We start from the raw sequence: 26,570 nt of genomic DNA on the forward strand, positions 1-26,570 counted from the left end.
ATGAAATAAAACATAAGATATATTGTTATAATATTTGCTTAAGTAATATATACTAACTACCCTTAAGAAGTTACTTAAAAATCTAAGTAAAAATTAAAGAGCTTACAATACGCTCCCCTATTAAAGCTAATCCCTATCCGTAAAAGGATTATAAATAATTCAAGCTACAACAAAGTATTGTTACTAAACAAAGTAAACTAATCTGGCTGTAAGTCACTGTATATAATCTTGGGTCACAATGAAACGGTCCCCGAGAGCGTGGAATAATCGTCCTCGGAGACGTCAATCACATGGTAGGCCAAAGCCAAGGATAAGGCTGAAGGGTTAGATTATAAGGGTTTAATTCTCTCGGGCAAGAGCATATTAATATTCAGAAGATGATGGACCAATTTACTTTTATGTGATATACATAAACTTCTTTTAAAATCTTTTGCTAAAATAACAAATCAAACCTAATAAATAAATAATAGTAAAAGTTAGGAGTTGAAGATTAGACATCAAGGTAATTTAAATTAAGATTTAAAACTGTCACAACATTTGAAATCGAAAAAATCTTAAGCATAAAAATGTATAAACTTTAATTCGTTATTCATCGACAATGCTGAACGAATTTAAAAAGAATATCTAATGTGACATTTTTATTAGCTTTGTATTTATGGAGTGTACTTTGCGCAACATTTCAATACCAGGAATCTGAAATATTGAGCCAGCTTCCAGACTTAATAAATGAGTTATTAGAGTGCCTAACGGATTTATCATCTCATGTTTTGAATGCACTTTTCCGTTCTATAATGAAAAACATATAAATATTAATAATTTGTCTTTACTCGCATGGTGCGTTATCTTTTTGTTTATAAAAATGATTTAATTTAAAATGATATAAGTGATAAATATTGCAAAATTTATAGATAGAAACAAGATTCGGATTTGTAACGTCAGGAACATCTCCTGGAGTACTAATTTTAACATCGCTATTACAATGATAAAATAGGCATAGGGGAACTAAATAATTTTTTAAAATGTGATTTCTTTAATTTCATAAGGAATTCCAAGTACTGCTATTTAGTAGCGTGAACGTTAATAACGAATACTTTAAGTAAACATCTAGAAAAACAAAATACGCCGGATACAGCATTTTATAGCTATGTCGGCAAAAATTTTAATAAAACATGCCGTGAAATTAAAAGAATCTTTATTACATTTCCGACAAGGATTTAATACATAAATTAATGGTAAAAATACGCTAGATATTGTCAAGCCTCGCCGAAGAAATTGTTTTATTTAGGCCTTCGGTCGTTAATTTAGGATATGAATTGCAAATGGAGCAAAAGATTGTATTTACATAAAATTATTCAAGCGAAATTCGCCTAACGAACTGTTTATTTTTTCTTTTCTTTCTCTATTAAAATGCGTTATAGTTTAGATAAGTAATGAGATTTTTTAGTAGATTTACAGATTTATTAATATTTAACATAGTTGTTTGCATTTATTTGTTGTATCTAGCATAATTTATCAACTATTAATTATAGCACGATAGAATTGCCTGGTCATGTTGGACTTCAGAGACAGCTCTAATATACGGTATAATATACACGAAAGTTATGCCTCTATGTGTTTATGTATATATATTACTGTTGTGTTCATGCTAAGACAAAGGAACACAAAGCTATTCTGGTTAAGTCGCCTGAATCTCTGGAGGGTTGCGGTTTGCATTTGCAACACTGTGTTTGTTTTGTGCCTTGCCTGTTGCTATGAGAACGGACAAGAGAAGCCGATAGAGTATGACTCGGACAACCGAAATTTTGCAGGAAATAAAAAAATAAATGGTAAAATTTTTCAATTGTTTTATTCCTATTTCTAAATAACACTATTATTTTTAATCACAAGGAAATATATAAGTTTTCTTTTTTACAAAAAATTATGCTATCTTACTTATATTTAAAAATAAGTGGTCTACAAAACACTACTTTTAGACTACTTACTCTCGAAAGAGATTATAAGAGCCCAAAATTATTGGTCAGATGTTTTTTCATCCTTATATTATTTGAGAGGTAACACACAATAAAATATAAATGACATACGAGAGACCCATTGCGGTCTTCACAGGCAGCGTGTTGTTTACCCTTTAGATATGAGTATTTCGTAAATGCACGCTATTTTAAATTTTTTTCGTTTCATTTTTCATCGCATTACGGACGCCGCTCCAGATTGTTTTATTACGAATTTTTAAAAAGAGAATTTTTACATACCGCTTATTTTGTTTCGTTTTATAAAAATCTCAAATGAATGCTCCACCTTTTTAAATGTAGGAACTTACTGTTCTATGCAGTCGTAATTTTTATTTATGATAGTCATTTATAAAATATGTATATTATTTAACAAATGCTTTGAACGGTTAGGTCTTCACTAAAACTTTTTTAGAAAGTATATTTAAATAAATTATAAAAAAGTTATTGATTTTGTATAAGTAATGGATAGTTATTCTTTGCTTTCATTGAATTCTCATGAAAACAAAACTCTTTTTATATTACGAAACGTTATCAAAAGGTTAAATTTTCAAATATCCCAAGAGCAAGCGCCGATGAATTTTAATACCCTCAAAATGTCATCTGTTATCTGTTATTATTTTTAATTGTTTCATGAAAATCTAATCGAGTTAGCAAAAATTACAAAACACCGAATACCGATATCTCTTAATTAAAATCGAACCTCTCGCTGAACTCGTTTAACGATTAAAACAAAATGAAACATAAAACCTTCTCATTTATCGTGAAAAATATGTATGTTTTCATTCCATTTCGTGTATTGTTTGCTGTAAATCTTTATTTTTAAAGTAAAAGTCAATTTACAGACATGAAAGAGGAAGGTGTTAATCTGAGCATAATAATAAACAAAGCACAGTGTCTATTGTCGTATATTGTCATTATTATTTCTATTTCTTCTTTTACTTCTTGTATATATATATTTATTTATTTTGACGGATAAAGGGTTTCAGAGATAATTATATAAATGGAAACATATACTAATAAACTTCATTGTGACTTACAACTTTCGTAATGTTTCACATAACACCGATAGTATTTCAGTTATGCTATTTAAATTATATAATTTTACTTCAGCAAACATAATAATTATCAAAATTATTAAATATGTAAAAATAAGTAAGTATGTATTCCTATTAAGTTTTACAGACACAGAAAAGCTTTTAAGTATTCTATAAAATATATCTCATACGTGATTATTACATTTTAAATTCTATGTATCAGAAAAACCGTAATTCTGATATATTTATAACTAACTGACAGCCAAATATCCGAACAGGAAATTAAATAGGAATCGAGACATGTCCCATTATAAATAGTCATCAATCACTATATCGCTTGCAGATTTCCATTTACATAGCATATGATATACAGTTAGTAGTGGTCTTTCAATACAGTGACATTTAATGTACCGAATATATTCATAATTGTTAAACCAATAGCTTACTTAGTAAATCTAAAGAAATAATGGGAGGAGGTTTTATGAGCATCATATATGAAATTATTTTTTAAAGACAGCTATCACCCATCACTTCCTCCACTAATTTCTATATTCAACATTTTAAATTATAATTACTTCTATATTCATCAAAGAGTTTGGTAGTAATAAAATAGTGACTGTAATAAATAATAGGAAAATTATTTTTAGGTCACTAGAAGATGTACGAATATGTGAAAAACTATTACACCTCATGTTTTTTTGATAATTAGGATCTTTAATTTTATTTCACTCTAGTTTATAAAATCTAAAAATGTTTGTATTAACTTTAAACCTTGGATATCCTTTCATAACGATGACGACTTACTTGCTTTAGTAATTGAATTGATGCTCTTTATATTCATCCAAACGTTTTAAATTTTAAGGATTATGTTTTTAATATCTGTATTTGCACATGTTCACTTGAGCATATTAGAGATTTGGCTAGCACAGTAACGTATTTTATTTTTATACATCAAAAAGGAAACAAAAAATAATCCTATAATCTAATCAGTAAATCAAAATGAAAAATCTCTGCAGTGAAACGAACGATCAAAATCAATTGAAATAAACAATCGGAGGATTAGATAAATACAGGGGTTGAACATTATGCTTTACTTACTAAATATTTAAATATGTTCTCTAATAATTTATACTCAATTTCACAAAAAAATTACCTATGGTTTAATATATATAAAATAAAGACATTATTTTAGTTCAATAATTTAATTTTCTTATTCATTACAATAACTCATGCTTGTAACAAGTGAATCCTTAAACTAATTATGCCACCAATGAAAAAGTTAAACGTCCGAAATAACCTCGACGGTCTTCCGCACTTTGTTTGTTTCATATAACAATTAGGAAAAGGGAAAAACAAGAGGAAGGTGCCCTAATACCCCTAATGGCTGCAAGGCCTCACTAATTAGATCTATTACTGGAAAACAGTGTTTGGTGTTTATTAATATTTTGAGAATATAAAATTTTGTTTAACAATTTATTATTGTTATATTACAAATATATTTCAGAACAAACCTAAGTACTTGCAAACCTACAAGCAGAGTAATGGATCATTTATCCACCGTTATTACACGAATAGAGCCATACTTTATATTTCTTATGCTATGTTCGAAAATATTTTCTTTCGAGAACAGGTCATTGAGTCTAGATGAAAACATTTGTTTTATATAAATAATATTTTTATCAAGACAAACGTTACCTATTTTGATCTGAATGAGAATATATTTTATTAGTATTGAAAATGACTAAAACATTTAGTACACATAAATATTACTTATAAATGATTCACAGCAATTTTGAGTAATGATGACTTGATTTAAGGCTCTAATTATAATAAGATTCTGGCATTAAGTAATCTGGGAAATTCTCTCCATGGAAGGCTCAGCAATATAATTAGATACGTTAATTAGATAGTAGTCTACAAGAGCACTTCACTTTCGTTTATACCTAAATTCTGAGTTAAGAGTTCTTCTAGGCATACCATTTATTTCGCATGTTTTAATTTGGAGATGGAATTTTACTTTTAAAATATATTTTTTATATAATTGGTTTATTAACATAACAACTTGGCTCTTTAATAATATCTTCGTATTCAATTTTATTTTATTTATGAGACTGTCAGCAGCATTTTTTTTATTCCGCTACTCAATTGCGTAATATGTGCGAATAAGTAAATAACACAAGTAAACCATGTACTGTTGGGGTATTAAGGGCGGTGAAGAAAAATTGCTGATATAATTTTCCGCGAACACATGGCGTCCTGGGAGCATAGGGGAGAAAGCTATTTTGTTAATGGAGCACAATGGAAAAGAAAACTCAATCAAGCGCACGAACCGTCGTGATTTCTGCGCCTAACTACGAGAGATATATTGGGGGCCGGAGGTCGTCATTAGCAGAAAACGTTACCCGCAAAGCCGAAATTCTTCTAAATAACCTCAGTCTAATTTTTCACATGTGAGCTTTATTTATGAAGCAGAGTTAATCCTCGAATATAAGATAAATATTTATAGCTTTCTTTTCATTAGTAACAAATGTAATATGCAATAGTATAATGAATAATCTCTATATGTACTAATAAGTTTTTCGCTGTTTTCTTTTAATATATAATTCCAAATTCGTTGTCCAGGGTGATACTTGCATATTAAAAGAATTTTTTATCTGAATACTGTTTCATTTTGGCCCCTAAAGAAAATCAATTTGTAGATGCTATACCTTCGAAGTTGTCTCGCTTATCATCTAGAATGCGACCGTTCTCAGATGATTTGAATTAATACTGAAATCTGTGACAGAAGCATAAATTAAAAATGAATTAAAAATGCATGTTGTAGTGTCAACCGCACGCACTAATTACTGCAGTATCGGAAAAATCTTCAGAATATAGAACAGTTGCTAAGTAATACCAGTTTTATTTAATTTCTAACTAAAATTTAGTTAGCTTTATTAAATTTATTAACTGATAACTTGATTAAAAACCTATATCGGAAAGATGCAAGACTTTATTAGACAATTTACTACTAATAAGGTGTTTTAAACTATAGGGTCATTCTTAAATTAAAACCTCAACTTTTGAATACAACTTACAAAACTCATAATACCAAAAACGTCTGTTCCTAATTTCTTTGCCGTTTTTAAGAGAGCCATCACTCATTTACGACATTTAGAACAAGAAAATTTTGGGCTTCGACACGAAGTTTTGGCAATTTCCGCACTTGGCGACACTTTTTTGTGACCTCGTACTTTGTCGTTAATCTTAAGAACAAAAAGTCTTTCCCCGCCGAGTTGTTACAGTAACAGTGTAAGACGACAGATTTAAATGGCCCACTCAAATTGGCCCTCAATGAAATATTGGTGTGATTATTAGGGTTGGAATAACGGTAGCTAAGATTTTAATTTATGGGGCAAATAATTCTCCCATACTCTCGTTTCATATCATGCTAGAAATACAAGTTTTAATTATAAAAAGCTATCCCTAGTATTCACACTAATAAGCATTTTTTAAAAACAAACATAACGCTCGCGAGCAGACTAGATAAAAGCTTTATTGTATAATGTTTTAAAAGATAGAATTTTCATTTACTGTAACGCAACAAACTGACAGACTATGAAACCAGTACATTATTTTAATCTCATTCGTTTTTTATGAATTATTAACATATGTATTTTATTTTTTGATATTAACACTAGTGTAAAGTGTTTATGCTATCGAAAGTTATGACATCAGAATAACAGAAAAGAAATAAAAAATGAGCTACAAAAAGAAAGTATAAATTAGGAATATTGTACTTTGACTAATTTTAATTAGGGCTTTTTCATATTGCCTTTTCTGTAACCGCAATGTTAATCCACAGAAATGCATGGAATTTATATGCATTAACAAAAACGATATTTCTAGTTGTAAAACCATTTATAGTAATAAGTGGAAGTTTTGGAAAACTCTCTGCACTTTCCATTTATTGTTTTTCCAAGTCCTTAAATTCGCGAGAATAACAATATACTACGTCAAGAGGTGCCATTCAGCAATGACATCCAATTACCATCCAATAAACCGTCCGCTCGTTTATCGGGATTTTATTTCAAAAAAGTGAAAATACAGAGAAACAACAAATACACAGAATTTAGGTGCAATAACTAAACATTTTATGAAATTTTAAAACATCCAATCACAACGTATTAATTTTCTTGGAACTGTTATATTGGCATTCGTGAGGCACTTAATCGAGCAATCATATGCAAAAAGGCCTTACAACATTTTTGAAAAGAGCTAATATTCTTAAACTTCTGAACCGATATTAAAGAAATATATTTAAGGATCACCGCAATGATTTCAACTGAAAAACAACAAATCGAAGTCGATTGATACGTTTAAGAGCTATTTTTGCCACAAATACATCGATATATCAATCTTATAGAACCCCTAATTTTACGTCGAGGCTTAAATATTTATTAATTTATATTCTATTTCTAACATAACTGCCACATTTTTATAAATAAATAGTTATGATTTTAATCCGTTACCCTTTTATTTATAAAAAGGTTTGTAAATATACATAAAAGTATGCCTCATCTTTATTCCAAACCGAACCTTATCTAGAATTTAGGTAGTTTTTAAAATTAATAAGTGATTTTCAATTATTTTATTTTAACAGCAAGTTTCAAATTAATTATGAGTGTTTGAATCGATTTTCCTTAATATAATATAGAAGATATACGTTTTGTTAAAAAAAAATATTGTGATACTCAGTAAACTTTTACTGTCTTTTTTTCTTCTTTCCTTTGTGAACTCTTACTATTTACAACTTCCAATACCCAGATAAATATATTAATAAATGTTTAAAATAACGCAAACCTTAATAACATGCCGCCGGGTTCGTTCATGCGTATAAGTGTAGTTTGAAGTAGATTTTTTTTGAGCGATACGCAAGGCCAAACATTGTTCTCGTTTTTTCGTCTTTTTTATTAAAAATAGATTACTATCTCTATCGCAATAATTAGTAAAAGAGAGGCTTCAAGGGGATACTAAAACCTGGGCGAACAATAACTTGCAATAATATAAGAGTAGAAAACACAAAAGTGTGTAAACTACACTACTAAGAACACAGAATGCGGCATCTGTGTAACGTTAAACATCTTCATTTTATAATTATTCATTGTAAGCAAAGTGCCTTCAGGATACTAAAATAGTTTATTGATAAACACAGTCATACACTCAATTTACGTCAGAGGAATTATACAACAGGCTGTAGGCAAGTGAATTTGGATAACATTCGTATAATGTTATAAATAAAATTTATTTCAGCTACAATTTCATTAACTCAAAATTATATTAATATTGAATATAGTGCAGGATTCTAGGGTAGGCAAAAGCTATAAAACTTCATAAAGGAAATTGCTAGTGTATAACTGGAAATTTTATGTTTTTGCTCCTTTTTATAGACTCATATATTGAGGCTTAGTCTACACTGAAACCAATTTTACTGCCTTCACGATCATAAGTAGGTGTTTTATGAGTAGCACGGTGAAAATTATTTACTTTTTATGATTGGATATGCTAAGTATACTAAATAAATATCTTAAAGTATTTTAGTGGAAAAAAGTAAAATTAAGAAATGGTAAAAAGAGTTAAGACAAGATTTATAGGATTATACGTTTTTTTATCCCTGATATAGTTAATTGTGGCCCATATTCTCTTACATACTTATAAATAACTAGCTTTTGCCCGCGACTTCGTTCGCGTGGACTTCAGGTTCGTCCCGTCTAGTCTAGTAATAAGTAAGAAATACGGTAACTAAGCACTGCAGAGCCCTAATCATAGGCCTATAGGTAGCTACTGCAGTATGCTCCTATAAACTACATTTAACGATCTTTTTCCTTCAGCATAAACATACAGATTCTTCGCTTTGGAAACACGTGAGCAAGCCACATAGAGCTGACCGTGAGAAAAACATGGCGTGCCCAAATGTAGGCCTGCTACCTTCAAGGTTTGACCCTGCGATTTGTTGATCGTCATTGAAAATGCGACTTTTAATGGGAACTGCAGGCGTTTAAAATTGAATGGCAAGTTGTTGGGTATGATTGGGATGCGCGGTATAAGAACATTGTCTCCCTTGGCTTCTCCAGTTAAAATTGTAGCCTTCACTATATGCCTTCCTAATTCGGTAACTCGCAACCGAGTACCGTTGCATAATCTTGGCGCATCCAGGTTACGCATTAACAAAACGGGTACACCTACCTTTAATTCCAACTTGTGTGTGGCACCCCGGACATCTCTAAAGAGTTTAGGAACTCTACGGGATAACTTGTAGTGTCATCGGATGACATAACTGTGTCAATGGAATTATACACTGATGTTTCGCTGTTTATTTCGGCCAAGATTTTTTTATTTATTTTCGCAACAATCTCATTTTTTGGTGCCAATATGGTTCTTTCACACAACCAATTTTCGTCAAGAATATTTTGTTGCAGATTCGGAAAAACTTGTTCAATAAGTTCGTTTTCTGTCTCCACAACATGACAAAATTGCTGTGTGAAAAGAACCACACCTTCTTGGTCGGTGTTTAGGTGGCCTTCACCAATTTCTAGCAGTTTTTGAGCATATGCTCCTGATTCGACATCGCTGAATAACTGGACTCGCATGTTAGTGGTAAGATAAAGCTTTTCAACTTTAGACCACAGATATGAGGCTTTTAGACATGCGTTAATTTCATCTGCTGCAGTGCCTCTCTCGATAACAGGTAAAGTCTGTCTAAAATCCCCTGCCAATAACACTACCACACCACTCATCAACTTTCGATTGCTGTGAATATCTTGTAGACAGCGATCAAGCGCCTCAATGGCGCGTTTGTGTGACATAGTGCACTCGTCCCACACGATCAGCATACATTGTTTCAAGAGGGCGCCACGGGCACTGCTCTTACTGATGTTGCACGTTGGGGTTTCTTCGCTCGCCAGATTAAGAGGTAATTTAAAAACCGAATGTGCCGTTCGTCCACCGCTCAGCAATGTTGCAGCGATCCCAGAGGAAGCCACCGCTAATGCAACTTTACGGTCCTTACGAATTTTTGCTAGAAGCAAATTAAGCAAAAATGTTTTACCTGTACCGCCCGGGGCGTCAAGAAAGAAAAGGCCGCCTTTGTCAAGCTCAACTCGTTGTAATATTTTGTTATAAATGTTTTTTTGTTCGGGTAGCAGGCGTGGTTCAGTTTCGCTGACCTGAGCGTCTAATAAAGTAATATCGTAGCTTAGCTCTTTGATCAAATCGGTCGACAACTCTCCTCGACGCTCTGGTGTAGGCATACCGAAGTCAGACAATTTCTTACCGGAAATCGTTATTATTTTGTCCTCTATATGTCTCAGTGCTTCATTGAAACATAGATCATTGTTGACTTGATCCATCCTTTCAAATCTATGCAAGATATCCTCCGATAATGCAGATTTATACTTATCCCATAGTTGAAGAGGATTGGATAAACCGCAAGTGCATATCAATATTGCAAATAGTTCTCTTATTTGCGAAGGAGAGCGACACAGCACTGCCTCTTCCATTGTGGCATGCCAGTGGTTGTCATCTTCCAACAACCCCAACTTCTCACACGCTTGTCGAAAAGTTTCAAGTTCTTGGCCGTCAACTGTTTTTAGATCCAAAAAGCTAGTGGGGCCCTGTACTACATTCAGCAGCATTCGCAAACAGTAACATTCGAAGTTACTAACATGCACTGTGTAAATGCGCCCAAGAGCATCTCCTGCCTTCACACCTGGCCAGCCGTCGACAGGTGTGCCTTGTAAACGACGTTTCCATTCTTTCGACGACACGTTCCATGTATAGTAGCGGGGTACGTCAACATAAAGTAATGTTTTTGCAAATGCGTCATTTTGGCAAAGCAGGAAAAATGCAGTTAGTGTCGTCTTAGGTGGTGCGGCCATTCTCTCTCTAAAATTGTTTTCAGTGAAGTAAATCCGCTGACCATTAGGCAGATGAACCGCAAGGTGAGTGACTGTTGGGTGTCTTTCATGCAGAGGCAGACCCAAGATCCGCCACGCTGCTTCGTTACTACTAACATATCTACCGGCTCGATACGTTTGCACCTCATCTCTCGGGTCAATATTAACATTCCCTTGCTGTCGAATGTTAAAAATAGCCTGGTCGCTGCCTTTGTTTATATATTTACAAATATATTTTATCGCCTGTACAGTATTGCAGCACTCTACATTTATGTGACAGTTATAAATTTTAGACAGAAGAGGAGAATATGGGACAATCCAGCTATTGTCAACCAATACTTCCTGTGTTCCACCTCGGGTTTTTAGAGTTATCGTACGGCCGCCATCTCCTGGTGTTCTACGCCTGTACAAAGGATAGCCTTTGTCGTTAGTTTGAGTATCTTTCAAAAGCGCCCTTGGATACTTTTTGGTGCATTTTCCTTCTTTCATGCATGGTGATGACGGATTTAGTGCACCACAGGGAACGTGAATCATATTTTTGGTTACAGTATCGTAGAGTTTTCGATCACTTTCTGGATTTGGTATCTCCGCACTTATGACTTCATCAATTTGGTTGGGGCGTAATTTTTCCGTCAACCACAGCAGTAAGTGCACGTGAGGCAGACCTCTTTTTTGCCACTCGATCGAGTACATGAAACACTTCATATCTCCAAATATTTTACCTTTTGTAAGTAGAGCAACCAATTTTTGTACTTTTATGTTAAATAACCTGGCTGTTAAGTCATGTCTGTCTGTTGCATTTTGACCTGGAATGAGCTCTTTACTAATTTCTGGCCAAGCGGGATTACATGTCATTGTAATAAACAGATCAGGCCTCCCGTAGTTACGCACGTATGTGAACGCATCCTGCGTGTACTCATGAAGATATCTCTGGCTATTTACAAATGACGATGGGAGTATTACCAATTGACCCAAATTGTTTGGATCTAAATCCGCATCATTCCTGACCGCGTCTTGTAAATGTATATAGTTTTCTGCTCGCAGTTTTGTTTGGTTTACAGCAATAAACCTTAAGCGCTCACTCTCCACTTTGACATACATGTCCACCAAAAACTGAAGAAAGAGAAGCCTACATCGAAGCAATAAATTAAAATTGTTGCGACGTACCATCATATGATATGCATAAAAGTCTTTGCACGACACTTTTTTGTTCGGTATAGGCTGTTTTGTAACTGGGTTTGTCTGAGGAATATCAAAACTGTACCCCTCTTGTCCTTTCCAAAAAATTATCGGGTACTCGAGAGCATCATAAAATCTATGAGTGTCCGGAACTCTAGTAAGCCGGCCATCGTGCGCCTGAATAACAATGTCCCGAGACGCAGTTTGTTCAGTACTAACTACTACGGCAGCTATTTCGTTTGTGGTCGGGGCATTGAATCGTCTTTCGTGTTCACCACGTGGTACACGATCTGGGTGTATCACGACCTTGTAATTATCGCTAGTCACTCTTTCTTTAGCCATTTTAAATTCATGCACTAAAACGTTGTGATCATGTAGAACTTTTTGTATTTTTTGAACTGTGTTTCTTTCCACACCTGGTACGTACTCAGAACGCCTATCAACTTGTGCTTCCTCATCACCCATGAAATAAACTTGCAAAAATTTTGGTTGCGTATTAGCAGCAGGAAGCAAAGAGCCAATTGTGTGGTATATTTGCCCTTGGATTGTAAAAGTCGGGCAAAATCCTGGCATCGACACAATGTTATCAGCTCCAAAAGATGTCATATGGAAGCATGTATTGTATTTTCTTATGTTTTTTAAAAAACGGCGAGACTCATCTGTTTCATTTGAAAAAAGTTCTTTAAGAGGTTCAACAGGCTCGTCTATTGAAGGAAGAACTACTTTTCCTCCCGAACAACACATGCCTGCAGCTTCCTCTTTCCATTTAAGAGCACCGCAAAATCTGCATTCTTTATTCATCGCTTCTATTTTTATAAGCTTGTGGCTTTCGTAATCAAGAGTTTCATCTGTTCGGGTGTCTCAGAAGCCCGTTGAGATGCCAGATATTCAGCGTTCTGTTGACGTCGAGCTTGAGACTGTTCGGGTGTCTCCGCAGCCCGTTGAGATGCTAGATACTCAGCATGCTGTCGACGTCGATCCTGGGACTGTTCGGGTGTCTCAGAAGCCCGTTGAGATACCAGATATTCAGCGCTCTGTTGACGTCGAGCTTGAGACTGTTCGGGTGTCTCTGCAGCCCGTTGAGATGCTAGATACTCAGCATGCTGTCGACGTCTATCTTGGGACTGCTCTGGTGTCTCAGCAGCTCTTTGAGCTGCCTCACGCTCTGCTTGTTTAAGCCTTCGCAGTTCGGCTTGTGGAAACGTCTCGTTAAGTCTAGCTACTTTCATAGTTCAGGCTTTATTAGAGCTTTGGGAAAGATTAGACTTACGCTTTCGCGGCATAATTCTTAAGTACGTGTTGTTTCTATACTTCCAAAAAACGGTACGGTAGTTATTGTTATGATTGTACTTTAATGTAATTCTTGCCTATTTAATTAACCTATCTATATAGTAATTCAATTATCAATGAAGTAATTCGTTATAATTAACCTATTTATATAATTTGTTATAATTAACGGTAAAAAACCTATCTATATAATAATTGAATTATCAATGAAGTAATTCGTTATATAATTAACCTATTTATATAATTTGTTATAATTAACTGTAAGTAACCTATCTATATAGTAATTGAATTATCAATGAAGTAATTCGTAAAAATGAAGTATCTTTTTGTACTTGTAACTCCTAACCAAAAAGAAACCTGGCAATAACTAACCTTAGGCCTATATTACTTAAAGTAGGCGACCATACGTTTTTATCAAATCGCTAGTGCCTTGAAAATTCGCAAAACGGACACAACCGTCAACGACGTCTGCCCTCACGCGTCTGCCCGCGTTCGGGTCGCACACTCAGCGATGAGCCACTTCTTCCCCACCGCACCTACCCCGCTCCCCCCACGGCCCGTTCGCCTGGCGCCGCTGCCGGTATTTATCACCGAAACGGTATTTATCGCCGAAATTGCTATGACTCTGCATTTTAAATCTGTGATATCTTCGAAAATATTTATTTAATTTACATGCTGTAAAAAGCCATATTGATCTTTATTAAATGCACAATGTATTTAAGATACTTAATTGGATAAGGATTAATACTGTATTGCTTAAAATCGCTTCGTAAATAAGCCATTATTTCTCGTACAAAGTAAAGGATAAAAAATGGTTATTGTGGGTTATTCCTAAGAGATAAACATATACCATCACGGACTTTTTTGTAGACCTTTTTAAGTTGTACAATACTGTAGTAAATTGTTTTGATCTATCTTGTAGGATTCAGTCAGCGTTTGCAATGTAAGCGCAAAAAATGTGTTTTTTTTACGACCTCACATTAAAAACCTCAAAAATTGTAGCCTATGTGTTATTCTGATGTATAAGCTATATTGTGGTAAAGTTTCATTCAAATCCATTCAGTAGTTTTTACGTGAAAGAGTAACAAACATCCATACATCCATACTTACAAACTTTCGCCTTTATAATATAGGGTTTTCCATTAAGGGCGCTTGATCTTTCTTTTCTTCCATCGTAGCGTGTGCTGTGTGGCACGTAGCGCCGTCCTGTTGAAACCACATGTTGTCCAGATCCATATTCTCGATTTCAGGCCAAAAGAAGTTGGTTATCATCGACCGGTATCGCTCACCATTGACGGTGACGGTCACACCATTATCGTTTTCGAAAAAATACGGACCAATCACGCCTCCGGCCCAAAATCCGCACCAAACAGTCACTTTCTGCGGGTGCATTGCCACTTGGTGAACCTCGTGTGGATTGGTCTCGTCCCAAATACGGCAATTTTGCTTGTTGACATAGCCATTCATCCAAAAATGCGCCTCGTCGCTGAAGATGATTTTTTTGCCAAAATCGGCGTCAACTTCCAACTGCTCTAATGCCCAGTCAGCGAACACACGGCGCTGTCTATGGTCATTAACCTTGAGCTCTTGGGTCAGCTGGATCTTGTACGGGTGCAGGCTCAAGTCACAACGGAAAATTCGCCAAGTTGTCGTCTGCGAAAGGCCGAGTTCCTGTGCGCGACGCGGAATTGACTGCCGCGGGTTTTCGAGGACACTGTCGCGCACAGCGGCGATATTCTCGGCAGATCTCGCGTTACGTTGACGCACGGGAACCGGCTGATTGTTAACTGACCCGGTTGACTCGAATTTGTCCACCAATCGACGGATAGTCGACTCGGCAGGACGATCATCGCGACCGTAAAACGGGCGAAGTGCGCGGAACGTTGCTCGAACTGAAGACCCATTTTCATAAAACAATTTTATAATTTGCACGTGCTGCTCGATACTGTAACCTGCCATGGTGGTTTGGGAGGACGGAATGAATATAACACACTGCATTTGACAGCTGTCACTCAAACAACATGGCCGCAATCAGCTGTCAAAGTTCAAGCGTCCCTATTGGAAAACCCCATAGTAGTAGGATCACTTTTGAGAATTTTTTTTCACTAATTTTATAAATATATATATATATATATATATATATATATAATATAAATATATATATATATTTACATTATATATCACGGCTCACCGATTTTGAACTAGTTTAATAATAAAGTGTGCAATTATTGTCTTACAATTTATTGTTGACTAGCTGTGCCCGCGACTTTAATCCAGAGGGTGTCCTACTAAATATTTTTCCGATATTTAGCCTTGGGCATACGGGTACGCGACCCCGTATCCTCGAGCCACCACTTTCATACCTCTATCCTCAGTCCATGAAGGTGGTGTCCTGTACCTCCCCTCATTCCCCTTCCTAACCTCTTTCCCCCCTTCTCTATCTTTTCCTTTCCTGGTTTTACCCGTAAAACAGGGTTTTGGAGGTCAGACGGCAGTCAAACCGTTAAAACCACTCCCGCCACTCTTATGGTTGCAAAAGTTTATGGACTGGGTACGGCTAGGGCGTCGCCGATAAACGACGCGCAGGCACATCGCCCTACACCTGCGATAAGTGGGCAAGGGCTACCGTGTCAAGTACGGGCACGGCTAAAGACGTTAGTACCCCAAAGGAAACTCCGTTTTGCAACGTGGAATATTGGCTCTCTAACCGGACGATGCAGAGAACTCGCAGATGTACTCATGAGAAGTCGGGTCCAGTGTGCGTTCCTCCAGGAAACTAGCTGGAAGGACAATAAGTCTCGGAACATCGGACAGGGTTACCGGCTGATATATACTGGGTCGCCTTCAGGTAAAGCTGGTGTAGCGGTAGTGCTATCTGAGAAGCTTCGGAATGGTCTTCTTGAAGTTGATCGTCGCTGCGACCGCCTGATGCGGGTGCGGGTACTGGTCGAGGGAGTGATTACTAACTTGATCAGTGCTTATACTCCTCAGGCTGGATATAGCGGGTCCGAAAAAGAGTCATTCTGGGAGCAATTTGAAGAGGTTCTACGTACTATACCAGCTGCTGAAGTAATCATAGTTGGGGGGGACTTAAATGGCCACGTAGGTAGGGCTGCGGACACGTTTGACCGTGTACACGGTGGTTTTGGTTATGGTCGCCGCAATGCAGAGGGAGAAAATATTCTCAGAACCTGTATTGCGTCTGACTTAGCCGTCGTGAACACGTTCTTCCAAAAGACTCCACAGCACCTTATCACGTATAAGAGCGGGTCCCACTCAACCCAAATAGGTTATCTGCTGACCAGACGGTGTCATATCAGCAAGGTGACTAACTGTAAAGTCATTCCTGGTGAAAGCCTGACGGCCCAACATCGACTTCTTGTCATGGACTATGTCGTTACCCCGAAAAAGAAAGTGGCCGAGAAACGTAAGCCTCGCATCAGGTGGTGGTTGCTGAATGGAACGATGCAGACCAGCTTTCGGGCAGAGGTTGAGAGTCAAAATCTGTCGACTAATACCGAAACTGCTCAGGAAGTTTGGGATCGAGCCCAGTCAGCAATTATCACAGCAGGTAAACGAGTTCTAGGCCTTTCTAAGGGAGGACGGGTCATTGACAAGGAGACATGGTGGTGGAATGACGAAGTGCAGGAGGTGATTCGTGAAAAGAAGACTGCCTTTAAGAAGTGGCAGCAATCAAACTCTCCTGAAGACAGACTAGAGTACATAGCAGTGAAACGTGCCAGTAAAAGGGCTGTTGCCAGAGCCCGCAGTGATAGGTTATCACCATTATATGATACACTTGAAACTGCGGAGGGGCAGAAGTTCATCTACAAATTGGCACGAGCTCGGGATAAGGCGACGCAAGATATCGCAAAATGTCTTAGCGTCAAAGATTCCCAAGGCACGTTGCTGTGTAATCATGCCTCTGTGAAGGAGAGATGGAGATGCTACTTCAAGGAGTTGCTAAATACTCAGCACCCGTGCAGTCTTCCAACCGAAATACCTCCTAATCTTGGACTTATTGCCCCGATAACACCTGACGAAACTCGGAATTGTCTTCGACGCATGAAGAGTCGGAAAGCGGTGGGACCTGACGATATTCCGATCGAAGCGTGGAAATCATTGGGCTCTCTTGGTGTGCTCATACTGACGGACCTTTTTAACCGCGTCTTGAACACTGGGACTATGCCACATCAGTGGCGTTATAGTTACATTACCCCTATATACAAAGGCAGGGGCAGTGTTCAAGATTGTGGTAGTTATAGGGGCGTTAAGATCATCAGAGTCACACCATGAAGCTCTTTGAGCGTATGATCGACCTCAGGCTCCGCCGAGAGTGTACTGTCTCGGAATATCAATATGGATTTCAGCCAGGATCGGGCACCTTGGACGCCATCTTTGCCATCAGAACTCTGATGGAGGCATACAGGGAAAAAAGGAGAGCTCTGCATGTCGCATTCCTAGATCTGCAGAAGGCCTTTGACTGCGTGCCTCTGGTATGTAATGTAATGTATCTGGTGGGCATTGCGATTCAAAGGGATCCCTGAGGCCTATATTGACATCATCAGAGACATGTACCGCGATTCCGTTTCAATGGTTAGGACTGCTGTTGGCGATACAAAACCCTTTCCGATCTCAGTAGGGGTCCACCAAGGCTCGGCTCTTAGCCCCTTCTTGTTCAATGTAGTGCTGGACACTGTCTCGGCTAACATCCAGGACCAGCCTCCATGGCTGATGATGTATGCCGATGACATAGCGCTCATTGATGAGAGCAGGTTGACGCTAGAGCGAAGAGTGAACCTCTGGAAGGGTACGCTTGAGAACGGTGGTCTTAAACTAAATGTGACGAAGACCGAGTACATGGCTTGCGGAAGCCCGGACTCTTGCACTATCCATATAGGTCCTGAACCAGCCGTTAAGTCGGAAAAGTTCAGGTACCTTGGATCTATTCTGCATGAGTCCGGAGGCATCGATCACGATGTACAAGCCCGGATCAGCGCTGCTTGGGCGAAATGGCGTGAGGTCACAGGTGTGGTCTGCGACCGCAGAATACCGCCCAAGCTCAAGGGACTAATATACAAGAGCATAATCCGACCGGTTCTCTTATATGGAAGCGAATGTTGGCCAACACTGTCCAGGCACACTCAGGAGCTTCACGTCACGGAGATGAAGATGCTGAGGTGGATGTGTGGCGTAACGCGGGCTGACCGTATACGTAACACATTTATCCGAGGTAGTCTTGGAGTCCGTGACGTAGCGGATAAGCTTCAAGAGAGTCGCCTGAGATGGTATGGCCACGTTGCACGCCGGCCTGAGAACTACGTCGGAAAAATTTGCCTTGATATGTCGGTCCCTGGAGCAAGACCCCCAGGACGCCCAAGAAAGCGATGGCTGGACACCGTGAAGCAGGATATGAGAGCCAATGGACTTACCACCGCGGATGTTAAAGACCGTGCAAAGTGGAGGAGTTTGAGCAGGAAGGCAGACCCTGGCTAATGCTGGGATAATTGCCAGGAAGAAGAAGAAGCTGTGCCCGCGACTTCGTCCGCGTGGAATAATTATTTTTGGCATCATATTTATTTTTGCAAACAACCTCCTCCGCTTTATAAATTATGGCCAGGACTGTTTCCACGTCAATTTTTGTTATTATATTTGACAATTCAGTTTTTAAGTTTTAAAAGTAAATTAGTTTTTTTTTTTGTTGTGGTAGAAGAACATATTGGTTTTCTCCGCAACCCGATCTTGACAAAGTGACATATAGGTAGTTGGCCATGCGAAAAGCAGTCTTGACTTAAATCGATTCCTACGTGTTTAAATGTTTGCCCCTGTGGTTTATTAATTATAACGGGGAAAGATGGCTTATCGGGAAATTGAAGTCTTTTAAAATTAAAAGGTACATAATTTGGAGTCATTCAATCAATCCCAATGGATGCGAGGTATAAGCACTGTTTGACCAACTGCTGGACCAGTCAAAACTATTGTAACGATCACGTTATTGCTTAGAAATTTGATTTGAAGTCGGGTCCCGTTACATAAATTTCGTGGTTTAAGATTTATATGTAAAATTATTGGGACACCTATTTTTAACTTGAGTGAATGTGGGGGAAAGGCACTTGGGTTCAAAGAATTAAGAAAATCCTGTGGGTAATGGACCGCATCTTCTTCATATTACATTATCAATAGATGTGTAGGTAATTATGTCTCCTGGAAGTTTACTTAAAAATAGGTCGTTAATTTCGTCCACACTACTGATTCTCGATGAGTCGTGGTGGCCTGAATGTTAAAGGTCCGCCTCTCATACGTGAGGGCGCAGGTTCGAAACCTGGCAAGTACCAATGTGATCTTTTCTGAGTCATATGTACTTTCTAAGAGTATTTAGACACTACTGACAAACGGTGAAGAAACGGTGGTCTTATAAGTTCAATTTGTAAGATTGAAATCGGCAACCCGCCTTGAGCAAGCATGGTGATTAATGCTCTATCTAACCTTCTCCATGTGAGAAGAGGCCTTTGCTCAGCAGTGGGCTCCGATAGGCTGATGATGATGATGATGACGACTGTTTCTCGCCGCCAATATTGCACTTTGACACATCCATTGATGATCTTTATTTTCTATTTCGCTGATTTCAGGGTAAGCTTTCGATATTTAATCCTCAATGTAACTCACTCTTCTCCTAAATAGCGATAAATTTCAATTTTATTTTCAACATGAGGTACTTTAATATTTTTAATAAAAAACCAAACGTAAGATTACTAATTGGGAACCTAATTATTTATACCTGTATTTGGTACTTAGATAGAGACGGATAGAGACGAAACCTTTTAGCATTCAATGATTTCACGGTGGGGGTGCCGAGTCCATCGCGTTGCAAGGAAAGGAGCTTCAACAGTGCCTGGGACCCAGATTTAGGTTTAAGGAGCCCCTACGTAACGTGCTTTAAACGTTCACCTCCAAGCTCCTCTCTCTACCTAACCATTGCACAAATCAACGACGAACCTATTTTGAGTGAGTTCGTTTGTGAGCTCGTAATATTTATTGTCCTTGATGGCATGGTCTTTGAGAATGTTGGTTTCCCAAGGAACCGTAAGCTCTATTATCACAACGCGCTTTAAAATTCGCGGATACATAAATATATCTAGTCTGGAGGACGACGCACAAATATATACTGGATTGTTTCTCATACGTACCCACCATTATAGTCTAATCCGAAACCGCTTCAAGGATAGACCAAGGCTTGACGTTTGATTTTGTAGCCCTAGTGCCTTCTCTGACAAAACCTTTTGATCGCTCGTTTGTTGTTATTTCCCTTTGCGCTCTAGCTACCGAAAGACTAACCGCTTCACGTATGATTTCCAGAACCCTATCGTGACGACGTGAGTATTGACCGCTATCCAGTAGTATCTTACATCCCACCAGCAAATACTTACAATTCCAACTGCCTTCCCACAGATATAACAAGTTTTTTCTTCTGGTCTGGTCTGATCAGGAAGTCATTTGGAACGCATTGGGATAAAATTTTAGCATTGCTGACGACCAATCATGTATTAAAGTGCGCCATTTTGGTGCTAATGGGATGGTAAAATGTCTAACCACTCGTTCTGCATCTCTAAGCTCATTGCATAAATCTTATATTTATCATTCTCGTATTGCCGAATAAAAGACTTCAATATGTCCGTATCTTGGGTCTTCTTACTTGATCCTAACCCTAGTCTGTCACTTGGTGCTCCTATCATAAACTGCTTATGGAATTGAAGTCGTAACTCTGGCTCTGGGGCATCTTTGCATTTTGGGAGCTATGTAACGACTTCATCGTGGGATTTCCCCAGGATATATGTATATCTTAGAAACTCTTAGGTGTTTACAGAGCTCCGATGGCCTTTTTAGACTGAAAAGCTGATGAATCAACCGTTAGCGCAAGCCCGAGCCACAACTTCAACATCTTTGTGACGCCTGCATCTAATTTGGACAAAAGGGTTTTATTACAATCATAGACGAGGAAAGGCCAATTTAAACGTGAAGTTAGGTAATGTTGTAGATCCAAGCATTTTTGACGTTACTCATCTGTTGCCTATCTACCTTGCTAAGATCGCTTAAAAAGCTATCTACTATTCCTTCTTTAGATGGAGTACGACCTATATTATGAATCTTACGACCGAGAAATTTAAATGGTGCATTTTCCAAATGTTTCGCGATTTCGAGGTAGATATTGCTCGTTAAAGTAGTCGTAAATAGTATTTTGGAAAGTTTCTACTCGTGAGCTCAATTCCTGCTTCGAGCCCGGATCCTCTAATAGGACCGCTTAATTATCGTCGTGAACTTTCCAAGTCGATTGTTTCTTGTTTGGAATGCTAAGACGTGTCCGGATGACAATCGACTCCTGGTAGTTTCCAGTTAATGGTTCACCATGGGATACATGAGGGTCAACTCTATTCGAAGTGAAAGTTGAAAGAACTTACCGACGATTGTTGCGCTTCAACAACATTATGTATTTTTAGGTGTTTGATATACAAGGATCGTCTCTTGTAATTTTTTCTACACCTTAAAACACGTGTGTACTATGTTTGACAGCCGTCAAACGAAGTACACTCGTCTAACCTATTGGCTCGTAATCCGTTTTGATCTCGTAATTCAATAAAGTGGTAAAGAAATTGAGTAACAAGATATCGGACAGTACTAGTATACTTTTATTTTTTGAATTCCGATCGTTATAAGGCCCATAGTGGATGTGAACAGCCAAGACCGTCATGGGGCACCTTTCTGACGCTCTAATTGTAGGTATCTTTTTCCATACCTGTATGTTGGAGTGACGTGTAACAAAATTAGGAAAAGCACTGAAATATATAAAATTATATTATATGTGTACAGCTTCAACCCAGGTGAAAATCAAGGTGGATCATATTAGTAGTGGTTATATATATTCATAAATATATATTCTCATAATTAATTTAAATCATTTATAAAATAAAAATATGAATATAAAATTATTCCTAAGAAGCAACTCCAATTTAAAACGATGAACCCAAAAAAAAAATGCTACTTGTTACCCAAAGTATAAAAAATACTGCTTTCTTGGAAGAGAATCTTATTACGCTTAGATTCATTTATATGGGCACTTGCTTTCTTTCTCATTTAAAGAAGGAAGTGGTTCGTAAAGTTTCACGGAGCGCCGCCTCCGGCCATCGCAAGCTCTTCATACGAACCATTTGCTTCGATCAATCACCGAAGTCTGCCTACATCGCTTTGAAAAAGTGAGTCAGACATTGTGAAAGACTAAAAATATAAATTTAATATTCACTAGTTTAGCCATCGATTTTCCACGAAAACATTTTAAGTTTTAAAAAACTAAAAATTAACGCCATTTAAACTTTAAATTGTTAACATTAACGATATACTCTACGTTAAAGTTTTATACTTTCCAACGTTTTAGAACAATGTTTTATTTTATTTTTCTACTTGTTTAATATGAATAGCAATTCTTCATTATTATTTAAACAACCATATATTTATCGTATTTTCTTTTGCATAAAATTTGGGAATGGGTAACCGTTTCTCATGGAACTTTTTATAAACGATAAAGGAATTCGTTATTGTTATAGTATTGATACCTAATACACAGAAATAATTAATTAGAGTTACTATTCATCGTTTATATTAAATAATTTAAAAAATTCCAAAGTCTCGTCTTAACGACTACTCGTATACTTATTCAGAAGATTATTATTGATGACGCGGTAGCTAAATTCAATATACATACGTATATTCTTCAAAAGTTAAAAACTGTTATCCTAATCAAATAAAATATAAATGACATCAAAACCATATCTCATATTATTTGCCAGAAATGTTTTACCGTAGGATAGTTTCAATAACAATTAGAATTATAGCAAAAATAAAGGAAAATCTTTTGCACAATATTATTTACAATCAATTTTCTGGTATGAATATTTTATGATACATGTTTTGTATAAATTTTAACACCTTAATTTTAAAAAATTCTTGTTAGTTTCCATATTAAATAGTGCAACCTCAATTAACGCATTTTTTCTTTATTGTTTTTTTAATTTGAATTTATAATTTGAATGACATCCAGGCGCAACTTCATTGTTGACATTATAATTCTGTAAGAAACTATTACAAATTTTAATTGGAGAATTTTTCTTAAGATGTTCAAACTTATTGATCTTATCAAGGTAATAAAATCTGCACTATTTCTCTTATTTTACTAATGAGTAAAAGAAGTAAGTTTTCCTTAAAAAAATCATTATCTTGACAGTGACATCAAATATAAATACTTAGTTTAACTAATGGTAAAATGTTAATGGTAAAACATTTTCATTAATAAATCATATTCATTTTATTATGATTCTCAGAATCCTCGATTGAATAGAAACATTTGTACTTCAGGAAGGTTATGGAGTGAAGAGCTTTTTGCTCACAGAGACAGTAAAGAAAACAATCCCAATACGCCATTTGACTTTTCTCAAGCAAATTTAAGGGTGGAATATTTATTTTTTATCACTTTTACTTCAGTACCCTCACTCCATTTAAATTATCTGGATATATTTTAAAATGTTTATTTTCTTTCATTATAAATTAATTATTGTAAATACATAAAAACTTGCATCTTAAACCTAAGTTGTCCCTCTTTGCAGAGACTAACAGCTATTATTCAAAATTATCCCGAAGGGGCTCAGCGTTCTGCGCTTGGAGCAGCAATGGATATTGTTCAAAGGCAAATCGGATGGATACCCATATCAGCTATGCACAAAGTGGCCGATATTCTCAGTATTCCCCGTATGAGAGTATACGAATGGGCTACATTCTATACTATGAATAAAAGGTACTTAAGGACATCCTATCCATATATTATTTTTGAAACTTCCATATATAAATGAATACAAATATTGTATATGTCAATAAATATGTATTTATTTTGTATTAATAACAGAAGATTCCGGGGAAAATTCAATGTGAAAGTTTGTATAACGACTCCTTGTATGCTGCGTGGATCGGACATCATTTTAGCAGCGGCAGAAGCGGCAACCCGCTGCCGTGTGGGAGGTCTTTCCAGTGACAAAATGTTCGGCGTGGATGTCGTGCAATGCCAGGGCGCGTGTGTCAATGCACCCGTTCTCGTTGTAGACGACGATTATTATGTAAATATATCGTTATTATTTTCAATATCCGTAACCTAAATTTTTTACTACCAAAAAAATATAAAAATAATTATTTTAAACATATAGCTACATTACTGAAAAACTAATTTTCTAGCTTCTTTGTTCTAATATTTACAGGAAGATGTTACGGTATGTGATGTGAATGAAATTATACAGACTTTAAGAAATGGAGGTATACCACCTTGGGGCCCTCGGTAAGTAAAAAACTGGAACGTGTTTTTTTTTAGTTTTTTAGTGTATTGTTTGAATAAAATAAGACTTTAAAAGCAAAAGCTAATAACGAAGAGAATAATGACATTTGAATAAATGATTTAAAAATCTTATCACAATTGCTGAAACACTATTATAGATTTTCCTCAGCCGTAATATTTCTCTTTAAAATATTATATTCAGCATATATATTTCAAACGCTGTTAGTGATGTTCGGTGGAATTGATTACTAAGGGACAGTTTAATTCTTAATACCCTAATCATATATACTCGTAGGTAAATGTATGTAATATTATTAAACCATGACCTATTTATTACACATGATCATTCTATTTCTTTTATTAATTTTCCTTCTTAAAAGGAGTAGATTTTATGAGCATGAGTGTTTTATTTCCCAGTTCCCTTAAAACTATTCAAGTAAATTGTTTTTATAGAGTTGTGATATTTTTAATGTGTATTAAACCAATAATTTAATACTTAATGATTTTCAATCTTTCATAACGACCATAAATAGCGATATCAAAATTATGCTTTCTAGATAAATCAACCTTAATATCAGTTTATTACTATTGGCAGTTCTAAACATGACAGCAGAGATTGATAAGGAAAACCATCCCTCTATTTTATATAATAAAGCTTACCCCCGTCAAGAATCTTCGTAAACAATTAAATTAAATATTGTCTTTGTCTTCACAAATTAAAAAAAAAATATCTAAAAAAAAAGATTTTTCACTTTTACTTCTTTATGAAGACTAATTTATTTTTTATTTTTATTTTATGGGAATATAGTAGCATAATGATCACTTTCACATTTCTATCCTTGATTCTAAAAATCGAACTTATTCTTGTTTCACAAATGGATATTTTCAAAGAAACAGAGCAACACTAGAACCTATTTTTATTTACTTTATATTTGACATTTACTTGGCAGTTAAACCACATTTCCACATTTCTTTAATAGAACCTCCTTGTCTCTAGAATTATGATAAAAATTCTAGAATACATTTTTGTTTTCCACATATTATGTTACTTATAGATTATTCTTATATGTATTTTAAGAACTTCTACAATTATAAATAATTTTATTTTTTTGTGTTTTAGTTAATATATGATTATTATTTTTTCAAATATAGTGTTTTATATATGGGTAACGCTGAAGTTTGTCTGAGCAGTCACTTTTAAAGAAAAAAATAAGTTTTTATTTAACCTAATTTCATAAAATAAATAATTGATAGATATATTCAAAACTATGTGATATGATATATGACCTTAATAACAGAATGTGCAGTCGTCAGATTTGATTTCAAGATTAATTTTCAGCTCCGGTAGGACTTCCTGTGAACCAATAACAGGCCAAACGACCTTATGTGAATATCCGCCTCAACCAGGCTATGGTCTCCAACCATCTTTATGTGGCCGGTGCAATTAGTATAACATTACTGTATTTTATTTATAAAAACGAAATAAATTATTGTTAATTTTTACCTTTTTTTACCTCTAAATTTTCTTGTTAGTCCCGTGCTATAATATATGAGTATAAATTAAATAATTAAAAAAAAAAATTAAATGGATCCTATTTAAATTGTCAACAAATTTCTCATGATATTTTTTTATTATATGAAACATCGCAATTCTTGGGTGTTTTTCAGTTTTTCCAATATCTATTGTTTTCACTATCGATATCGTATTATGATGTAATTACAATAACCTTACCTCCAATAAAACATAAATCAGGTAACT

The 26,570-nt window shown here is 36.0% G+C and overlaps 3 protein-coding genes across 3 annotated transcripts; 1 reads left to right on the forward strand and 2 right to left on the reverse strand.

Moving 5' to 3' along the window:
• Positions 1 to 9,270: 9,270 nt before the first annotated feature.
• LOC133320822 (uncharacterized) lies at positions 9,271 to 12,957 on the reverse strand. The gene has a single exon (XM_061529606.1). The coding sequence runs from the start codon at positions 12,955 to 12,957 to the stop codon at positions 9,271 to 9,273; it is 3,687 nt and encodes a 1,228-aa protein (XP_061385590.1).
• Positions 12,958 to 12,968: 11 nt separating this feature from the next.
• Positions 12,969 to 13,385, reverse strand: LOC133320823 (uncharacterized protein C05D11.13-like). The gene has a single exon (XM_061529607.1). It carries the CDS (start codon positions 13,383 to 13,385, stop codon positions 12,969 to 12,971), a length of 417 nt encoding a protein of 138 aa, XP_061385591.1.
• A 10,143-nt stretch (positions 13,386 to 23,528) lies between these two features.
• LOC116779071 (NADH dehydrogenase [ubiquinone] flavoprotein 2, mitochondrial-like) lies at positions 23,529 to 26,314 on the forward strand. Its single transcript, XM_032673227.2, has 6 exons — positions 23,529 to 23,633; positions 23,814 to 23,939; positions 24,096 to 24,283; positions 24,392 to 24,599; positions 24,738 to 24,814; positions 26,151 to 26,314. Exons 1-6 carry the CDS (start codon positions 23,607 to 23,609, stop codon positions 26,257 to 26,259), a joined length of 735 nt encoding a protein of 244 aa, XP_032529118.2. The 5' UTR covers positions 23,529 to 23,606; the 3' UTR covers positions 26,260 to 26,314.
• The last annotated feature ends 256 nt before the right edge of the window (positions 26,315 to 26,570 follow it).

The sequence above is a fragment of the Danaus plexippus genome, chromosome 6, assembly GCF_018135715.1.
Source record: "Danaus plexippus chromosome 6, MEX_DaPlex, whole genome shotgun sequence".
Taxonomy (NCBI): Eukaryota; Metazoa; Arthropoda; class Insecta; order Lepidoptera; family Nymphalidae; genus Danaus; species Danaus plexippus.